This window comes from Erythrolamprus reginae, chromosome 4, assembly GCF_031021105.1.
Source record: "Erythrolamprus reginae isolate rEryReg1 chromosome 4, rEryReg1.hap1, whole genome shotgun sequence".
NCBI lineage: Eukaryota > Metazoa > Chordata > Lepidosauria > Squamata > Dipsadidae > Erythrolamprus > Erythrolamprus reginae.
In genome coordinates, this window is record NC_091953.1 from 5179620 (window position 1) to 5189515 (window position 9896).

The 9896-nt window shown below is 40.6% G+C and overlaps 1 protein-coding gene across 8 annotated transcripts in view; it reads right to left on the bottom strand.

The window, feature by feature from the left end:
• Positions 1–9896, bottom strand: part of NARS2 (asparaginyl-tRNA synthetase 2, mitochondrial) — an 85090-nt gene that overhangs the window by 49284 nt on the left and 25910 nt on the right. For 3 of the 8 annotated variants that reach the window (XM_070749545.1, XM_070749543.1, XM_070749544.1), the window contains 4 exons: positions 7403–7552; positions 6137–6246; positions 4425–4545; positions 383–523 (listed from right to left, as the gene is read on the bottom strand). In XM_070749545.1, coding sequence (XP_070605646.1) covers positions 383–523; positions 4425–4545; positions 6137–6246; positions 7403–7552 — 522 coding nt within the window. Of the gene's footprint in view, positions 1–382; positions 524–4424; positions 4546–6136; positions 6247–7402; positions 7553–9133; positions 9511–9896 lie in introns of those variants that run through there. The other 5 variants (XM_070749548.1, XM_070749546.1, XM_070749547.1 and 2 more) reach the window with 5 other exon arrangements.

Genomic DNA, 9896 nt, shown 5'->3' on the forward strand with positions numbered 1-9896 from the left:
TCAATTAGTGTCAAAAGTCAAGGACTACCTTCGACTCCTCGGAGAAGGGCGGCATTATTATTATTATTATTATTATTATTATTATTATTATTTAGATTTGTATGCCGCCCCTCTCCGTAGACTCGGGCCGGCTCACAACACAATAAAACAGTTCATAACAAATCTAATAATTTACAATTTAAAATATTTAAAAAACCCCATTATTAAGCAGACATACATACAAGCATACCATACATACCGTACCTAGGCATACAAATCCAATTAATAAATAAATTAATAAATATGGGCCTCCTGGTTAGCAACCACTTCGATCAATGGACTGGCAGCTTTCCGACTCGATGGTCATACTCCTGTGGCAGGCAGTTCCCAAGACTGGAATTACCTTGAAATAGGAGTGGATCGCTGCTGTGGCTTCGCTGCGGACCCGCAACAGGGCACCCAGAACATTGCTTCTGCATCGGATATGAGGAAGTTCCCGGAGATATTCCAGAGGGTGATGGGTTTTGTATTTCAGAGGGAAGACCTAAACAGGGCAGAATATATATATATATAGTATACAGACCCCTCAGAGGCAGATCGCTCTAGTAGTTAAGGCACTAATCTATTTTTCTCAAACTCAGCCCAGACAAGACGGAGTGGCTGTGGGTTTTGCCTCCCAAGGACAATTCTATCTGTCTGTCCATTACCCTGGGGGGGGAATCATTGACCCCCTCAGAGAGGGTCCGCAACTTGGGCGTCCTCCTCGATCCACAGCTCACATTAGAGAAACACCTTTCAGCTGTGGCGAGGGGGGCGTTTGCCCAGGTTCGCCTGGTGCACCAGTTTCGGCCCTATTTGGACCGGGAATCATTACTCACAGTCACTCATGCCCTCATCACCTCGAGATTCGACTACTGTAATGCTCTCTACATGGGGCTACCTTTGAAGAGTGTTTGGAAACTTCAGATCGTGCATAATGCAGCTGCGAGAGCAATTATGGGCTTCTCTAAGTATGCCCATATTACTCCAACACTCCGCAGTCTGCATTGGTTGCCGATCAGTTTCCGGTCACAATTCAAAGTGTTGGTTATGACCTATAAAGCCCTTCATGGCACCGGAGCAGAATATCTTCGGGACCGCCTCCTGCCGCACGAATCCCAGTGACCGGTTAGGTCCCACAGAGTCAGCCTTCTTCGGGTCCCGTCAACTAAACAATGTTGTTTGGCGGGACTCAGGGGAAGAGCCTTCTCTGTGGGGGCCCCGACCCTCTGGAACCAGCTCCCCCCTGAGATTAGGATTGCCCCCACCCTCCCTGCCTTTCGTAAACTCCTTAAGACCCACCTTTGCCGTCAGGCATGGGCGAACTAACACATCTCCCCCTTGCCCATGTTGTTTTGCTGTTTGATTGATTGTGTGCTTGTTTTTTATATATATTGGGATTGTTTTATGAATTTCTTAACTTAAAATTGTAATTGGATTGGTGGGCATTGGATTTGTCACTATGTACTGTTTTTTGCTATTGTTGTGAGCCGCCCCGAGTCTGTGGAGAGGGGCGGCATATAAATCCAATAAATCTAATCTAATCTAAATCTAATCATAGAAACATAGAAGTCTGACGGCAGAAAAAGACCTCATGGTCCATCTAGTCTGCCCTTATACTATTTTCTGCATTTTATCTTAGGATGGATCTATGTTTATCCCAGGCATGTTTAAATTCAGTTACTGTGGATTTATCTACCACATCTGCTGGAAGTTTGTTCCAAGGATCTACTACTCTTTCAGTAAAATAATATTTTCTCATGTTGCTTTTGCTCTTTCCCCCAACTAACTTCAGATTGTGTCCCCTTGTTCTTGTGTTCACTTTCCTATTAAAAACACTTCCCTCCTGGATCTTATTTAACCCTTTAATATATTTAAATGTTTTGATCATGTCCCCCCTTTTCCTTCTGTCCTCCAGACTATACAGATGGAGTTCCTGGTAAGTTTTATGCTTAAGACCTTCCACCATTCTTGTAGCCCGTCTTTGGACCCGTTCAATTTTGTCAATATCTTTTTGTAGGTGAAGTCTCCAGAACTGGACACAGTATCCCAAATATGGTCTCACCAGCGCTCTATATAGCGGGATCACAATCTCCCTCTTCCTGCTTGTTATACCTCTAGCTATGCAGCCAAGCATCCTACTTGCTTTCCCTACCGCCTGACTGCACTGTTCACCCATTTTGAGACTGTCAGAAATCACCTCCCCTAAATCCTTCTCTTCTGGAGTTTTTGCTAACACAGAACTGCCAATACAATACTCAGATTGAGGATTCCTTTTCCCCAAGTGCATTATTTTACATTTGGAAACATTAAACTGCAATCTTTTGTAATTATCCGCTTAATGTTTAACATCTTGTTTATTTCCTTCTGCACTTCCTTCCCGAATTTCTGAACTTCAGCACACTCCCAGAACATATGCACGAAAACTTCTGTCTTTTGACACCCGTGCCAACAATTCCCTTTCCCTTTCCTCTGGAAGTGTGCAAGTTGTGATGGTGTATAATACCATTTATGTAAGATTTTCCTTCTCATCTCTCTAACCCTTGTATTCTTTATTTTTTGTATGTTTTCTACTATATCTTTCATGTCTCTTTCGTCAATTTTCGTCAGCCTGTGAGTTCTAGTTGTGGTTTAACCATGAAAGCCAGCGGAGTGATTTTGGGCCAATCACCAGGAGACGGTGAGTTCTAGTCCCACCTCGGGCAAGAAAGCCAACTGGAATACAACGGTCCAATCACCAAGAGATAGTGAGTTCTAGTCCTGCCTTAGGCATGCAAGCCGGAGTTTTTAAGAAGATGTTGGATAACCATTTGTCTGAAGTAGTGCAGAGTCTCCTGCCCAAGCAAGGGGTTGGACTAGAAGACCTCCAAGGTCCCTTCCAACTCCGTTGTTGTTGGGGAAACAGGAGGAGGAAGGAGTATTAGACATATTCAAAGCCTTGGGATGTTCATTAGCAAGCAAACAAAATATCTTTAGTCAATAATAGGCTGTATGAGCCTGCAACTGAACTAGAACCCCATTAAAAAGTTATTAAAAATAAAATAAAATAAACATAATTTATAATTAGATAAACTCCAGATTTTTTTTTAAAAAGATCTGGCAAATCCTATCAAATTGATTAGGAAGGTATTAACCTGTTTGAGTATGTTTTTCTTTTATCTAATCTTCCTTCCTTCCTTCTCTTGATATAAATTATGTAGTTAAGCCCCTTTTGTATGTGTGTGTGTGTGTGTGTTTTGCTTGCTTATTTGTTTGATCTTTTTTATTTACAAGCAAGAAATATATCAATATGAAAAACCGCATAAGATGTAAAATTGTATATAAAGTAAAATAAGCAAGGAAAGAGAAACATAGAAGTCTGACGGCAGAAAAAGACCTCCTGGTCCATCTAGTCTGCCCTTATACTATTTTCTGTATTTTATCTTAGGATGGATATATGTTTATCCCAGGCATGTTTAAATTCAGTTACTGTGGATTTATCTACCACGTCTGCTGGAAGTTTGTTCCAAGGATCTACTACTCTTTCAGTAAAATAATATTTTCTCATGTTGCTTTTGATCTTTCCCCCAACTAACTTCAGATTGTGTCCCCTTGTTCTTGTGTTCACTTTCCTATTAAAAACACTTCCCTCCTGAACCTTATTTAACCCTTTAATATATTTAAATGTTTCGATCATGTCCCCCCTTTTCCTTCTGTCCTCCAGACTATACAGATTGAGTTCATGAAGTCTTTCCTGATACGTTTTATGCTTAAGACCTTCCACCATTCTTGTAGCCCGTCTTTGGACCCGTTCAATTTTGTCAATATCTTTTTGTAGGTGAGGTCTCCAGAACTGAACACAGTATTCCAAATGTGGTCTCACCAGCATTCTATATAGCGGGATCTTAATCATAAAAAGAGAGACTAAGACATCTCTTTATTTTCTGTATGTACCATTGAACCAAAAGTTCTGAACCTAATCTGTATAGTCTGGAGGACAGAAGGGAAAGGGGGGACATGATCGAAACATTTAAATATGTTAAAGGGTTAAATAAGGTCCAGGAGGGAAGTGTTTTTAATAGGAAAGTGAACCCAAGAACAAGGGGGCACAATCTGAGGTTAGTTGGGGGAAATATCAAAAGCAACATGAGAAAATATTATTTGACTGAAAGAGTAGTAGATGCTTGTAACAAACTTCCAGCAGACGTGGTAGATAAATCCACAGTAACTGAATTTAAACATGCCTGGGATAAACATCTATCCATCCTAAGATAAAATACAGGAAATAGTACAAGGGCAGACTAGATGGACCATGGGGTCTTTTTCTGCCGTCAATCTTTTATGTTTCTAAAAGGCTTTCAGCAAATATAAACACCAGATCCAGCATTGCCCCATGGAAGAATACCGTAATTGAATAATTTCCTTACCAAACCATCACAAGGCCCCACCACACGTATATTCTCCGCTGCCAACTCGACCCCTTGTCCCTTATGTGGACTTTTCACCAACTTCCCTCGCACTTCTACGGAACTGCCAAAAGTTAGCGTCCTGGAACGAAACCAGAAACCGTTTTAAAGGCAAAACGCAAATCAAAAAGGCTTTGAATCGGTAATGGATTTTTCTGAAGCACAAATCCTCTTCCATTCCAGACAAATGGATCTCCAAAATCTCTTTTTTTAAAAGAAAAAATTAAAAACACAACCCTCCCGTGTTGAAGCACCCACAACTTCTGGAGGCAAGTCGGTCCATAGATTGATTGTTCTCACTGTCAGAGGAAAAATTACTTTATTTTGAAGTGGGATCTCTCTTTAAGGATCTTCCATTTGGTGGCCGCCCCGGCCTCAGATGCAATTATTGAAATATTCCCTTCCCCTAGGCTTATAAAATTTATGCATGGTATGACTGTATGTATGACTGATCTCTTAAATTGGGGTTTTTAGATTTTTTTAAATTAGATTTGTTTACGTTGTCTTTTTATTGTTGTTAGCTGCCCCGAGTCTGCGGAAAGGCATACAAATCTAATAAATAAATAAATAAATAAATAAATAAATAAATAAATAAATAAATAAATAAATAAATAAATAAATAAATAAATCAGTGGAACACCTTGCCACCAGAAGTTGTGGGTGCTTCATCGCTGGAGGTTTTTAAGAAGAGACTGGACAGACGTTTATCTGGCATGGTATCTCCTGCTTGAACAGGGTGTTGGACTAGAGGACCTCCAAGGTCCCAAAGACGTCCAGCTCTGTTCTTCTTTCCTTCCAACTTATCTAGCATTAAACAAGCCCCAAATTCAGTGCAAATGTCTACAGCACAAACCCACCATAGTATAAGACGTACTGGAGTGTAAGAAGCACCTACATTTTGGAGATGGAAAACAAGAAAAAAAGTATTGTCTTTCCTTTATCTCATATATCATATATATTTTCTTCCTTTCATATATCTTCTCTTCTATTTTCACTTTTATCCTTATATATATTACTTCATGTTTATTTTCTTCCTATGTATTTGTGTATTGGACAAATGAATAAATAAATAAATAAATAAATGAATGAATAAATGAATAAAGTATTCTGAACCAAATGGTGTAGTTATATAGTATTTAATAAAATACCAGTGTAGCAGAATAATTTTTACGAACATGTATGGTTTTTAAAAACCATGTACACTTTTTACAAACTTCAAACTTGACAGCTTTCAGACTTGTGGACTTTAATTCCCAGAATTCCTCCTCCAGTTATGCTAGCTGAGGAATGGGAGCTGAAGTCCACAAGCCTTAAACTTGACAAATTTGAAAACTTTTGCACCCCTAGCCCCTAACGCAGGGGTCTTCAAACTTGACAGCTTTAAGACCAGTGGACTTCAACTCCTAGAATTCCTCCTCCAGTCATGCTAAGATGAGGTAATTAGGAGGAAAAATCAGCCCCATTTTTGCAAATGCTGGCTGGGGAATTCTGGGAGTTGAAGTCCAGATCTCTTCAAGTGGCCAAGGTTGGGAAACACTGGACTAGAAGACCTCCAAGGTCCCTTCCAACTTTATTAATCCGTCATGCATTGAGAGCCAGCTTCCTATGCAGCCTAAAGCAGTGTAGGCCCACCCCTTGGTGCCCACCCAGCTACCCAGAGAAGAAGAATCAACCTGGACTCCCAACGTGGATCGGCCACCACCTGGAGATTTTCCAACGAAGAGCCATCGCTGACATGGAGAAACAAAATTCCTTTCTGAGACCGGACCGAACGAACCCAACCCTGGACAGGAAAGAAAGCAGGGAATTATTTGGTCTCTAGCCCAAGAGGAAATTGGGCAGAGCTCTACAGCTGAAACAGAATTTTTTTAAAAGAGTTTCGTATTAGTCTTTTGTAGTTTTATTTTTTACTCTTGTAAGCTGTGTGGTTAAGATAGGCAGCCAATAAGACAGACAGACAGACAGACAGATAGATAATAGATATGATATAGATAGGTAGGTAGGTAGGTGGATGGATGGATGGATAGATAGATGATATAGGTAGATGAATGGATGGATAGATGGATGGGCGGGCGGGCAAGCAGGCAGGCAAGCAGAGAGACAGATAGATGATTTCAGCTGTGGCGAGGGAGGTGTTTGCCCAGGTTCGCCTGGTGCACCAGTTGTGGCCCTATCTGGACTGGGACTCACTGCTCAGTCACTCATGCCCTCATGACCTCGAGGCTTGACTACTGTAACGCTCTCTACATGGGGCTACCTCTGAAAAGTGTTTGGAAACTTCAGATCGTTCAGAATGCAGCTGCGAGAGCAATCATGGGCTTTCCCAAAAATGCCCATGTTACACCAACACTCCACAGTCTGCATTGGTTGCCAATCAGTTTCCGGTCACAATTCAAAGTGTTAGTTATGACCTATAAAGCCCTTCATGGCATCGGACCAGAATATCTCCGGGACCGCCTTCTGCCGCATGAATCCCAGCGACCGGTTAGGTCCCACAGAATTGGCCTTCTCCGGGTCCTGTCGACTAAACAATGTCATTTGGCGGGACCCAGGGGAAGAGCCTTCTCTGTGGCGGCCCTGACCCTCTGGAACCAACTCCCCCCAGAGATCAGAATTGCCCCCGCCTTTCGTAAGCCCCTTAAAACCCACCTCTGCCGCCAGGCATGGGGGAACTAAGATAATCTTTCCCCCTAGGCTTCTACAATTTATGCATGGTATGTTTGTATGTATGATTGGTTTTATAACAAGGGTTTTTAGCTGTTTTAGTATTGGATTTCTACATGCTGTTTTTATCACTGTTGTTAGCCGCCCCGAGTCCATGGAGAGGGGCGGCATACAAATCCAATAAATAAATGAATAAATAAATTAGATAGATAGATAGATAAATAAATAACAAATAAATAAATAAAAATGTGGCAGTTTGTGCTCTTCCCACGTACCTGGATTTTAACATCATCTCCAGTTGGATCTCTGACCTCCAAGGCCTCCCGGATTGGGAGCAGCCTGGGGGCTACAATACTCTTTGCGGATGGAACGGCCGAGGAACAGCGCCGAAGGACCGAGCGCACACACCGGGCCCCAAACATCTTCTAAGCAGTTTTAAAAGACAAGCAGGGAATAAAATGCAAACTTAACAGAACGACAGAGTTGGAAGGGATCTTCAAGATCTTCTAATCCAACCCCCTGCTCAAACCGGAGACGCCTGTACCATTCCAGACAAATCCAGTCTCTTTTTAAAACTTAAACCTTTTGCATGCAAAAACACAAGTGGCCAGAACCAGAGGATGCCCAAATGAAATTATATATGCAAAAGTACCCAAGGTTATCACCGTAACCTTGAAATATATCAGATTTACTTTGCTTATAGGCTTAATTTTAGATTTCTCTAAGTACTTTAATATATCTTCTTCGCTAATGTTATCTTTATAATATAGTTCTTTGTAGTATTCTAGTGCTATTTCTTTCTTTTTTTCTAATTGATAGTGTGTTGTTTTATTCTTATCTGTTAACTGTTGATTTATTCTGCCAACCTGCCTTCCATTGAGGACCTGAATACTGCATGAGTCAAAAAGAGGGCTGTGAAAATATTAACTGACCCCTCGAATCCCGGACATGAACTGTTCCAACTCCTACCCTCAAAACGTCGCTACAGAGCACTGCACACCAAGAGAACTAGACACATTAATAGTTTTTTCCTGACCGCCATCACTCTGACATCACTTGACAAATGTCTCTTTTCTTTAATGTACAGTGAGAGCATATGTACCAAGACAAATTCCTTGTGTGTCCAATCAGACTTGGCCAATAGAAAATTCTTTTCTAATTCTATTCTGCTAAACAAATAATTCCCTCAACACTGTCAAACTATTTACTAAGTCTGCACTACTATTACTACTAGTTTTTTCTCATCATTCCCATCACCATTCTCCTCCCACTTGTGACTGTATGACTGTAAATTATTATTATTATTATTATTATTATTATTATTATTATTTAGATTTGTATGCCGCCCCTCTCTGAGGACTCAGGGTGGCTTGTGGTTTGTATCCTTATGATTTATATTAATATTGTTTCCTGATTGCTTATTTGACCCCTATGACAATCATTAAGTATTGTAGGTCATGATTCTTGACAAATGTATCTTTTCTTTTATGCACACTGAGAATATATGCACCAAAGACAAATTCCTTGTGTGTGTCCAATCACACTTGGCCAATAAAGAATTCTATTCTAAGTAATATTTTTTTCTTTCATTTTCTCTTTTTTTTCTTCCCATCCTTCCTTCCTTCCTCTCCCCTTCCTTCTCTTCATTCTTCCTTTTTATTTATTTCTTTTTTCCTTCCTTTTCTTTCTCTCTCTCCCTTTTACTTCCTCTTTTCTTTTTCTTTCCTTCCTCTTTCTTTCCCTTTCTCTTCCTCTCCTTTTTCTCATCACAAAACCAACCCAGCTTAAAAGTTTACGCTAAAGTTTAAAACTAAGCCAAACTTTATTGAAGCCTTATGGATTTATTTATTATTTATTTATTTATTTATTATTTATTTATTTTGTCCAATACGCAATGAGGGTTTTAGTGGGTATATATGTATATACACATAGTAAAATACATGATGAAGGTTATAGAGGAGATACTCATAGTATCTCCTATTTTTCTATTTTTATTATTTTGATACCTTTTTCTACTTTAGATTCCTCTTCCTCTGCCACCCACCTTCTCCAAGCGGGCGCCCCAATGTTAGGGATACCCAAAGCTGCAAAATACCGGGGAATCACTGGAAGGAGCAACGCGCTGCAATGAATCCGGGCTCTCTGCTGCTCTCTAGCGCCCGTCAGGATGGTTGCAGCTCAAGCATAAGTCCCAGCATGCCCAACCGCCCGCGCATTATGGGTTCTGCTTTTATCCCGCATTGCCAAACCGCAAAATTGATTTTTTGCCCCCCGCCGACTGGCTGCGAAGCGTTGCAACGTGATGCAAACCAGGAATTGCAAAGGCTTCTCTCCTCCCTTTCCCGCCCTGGACGAGTCGACCGGCAGCCAATGAGAATGGAAAGATGAGTAGTAGCCAATCGCGAGAAGGAAATTCTTTGAGGACGTGACGCCACTCGCAAGCGCGCTGGCTCACGGGAGTTGTAGTTCGTGGCTTAACCCATCACGGGAAGGCGGGAGGAGGCGGAAGGAGGCTCGACGAATGGGATAATGAATGAATGAATAAATACACATTTTTACTTTGTTTGCAAAACAGAATGAACCATCTATATTGTTACATGTATATACCTATAAATTAAAAATAAGGAATCTAATAATAGCAATACAATGATAATATATAGCCACAATAAATGGATAGAAACATAACACATTTAGTAATATTAATATATATCATATATTATATAATTAATACAATAAACAAAATATTAACTAATACACATTAATTTAGTA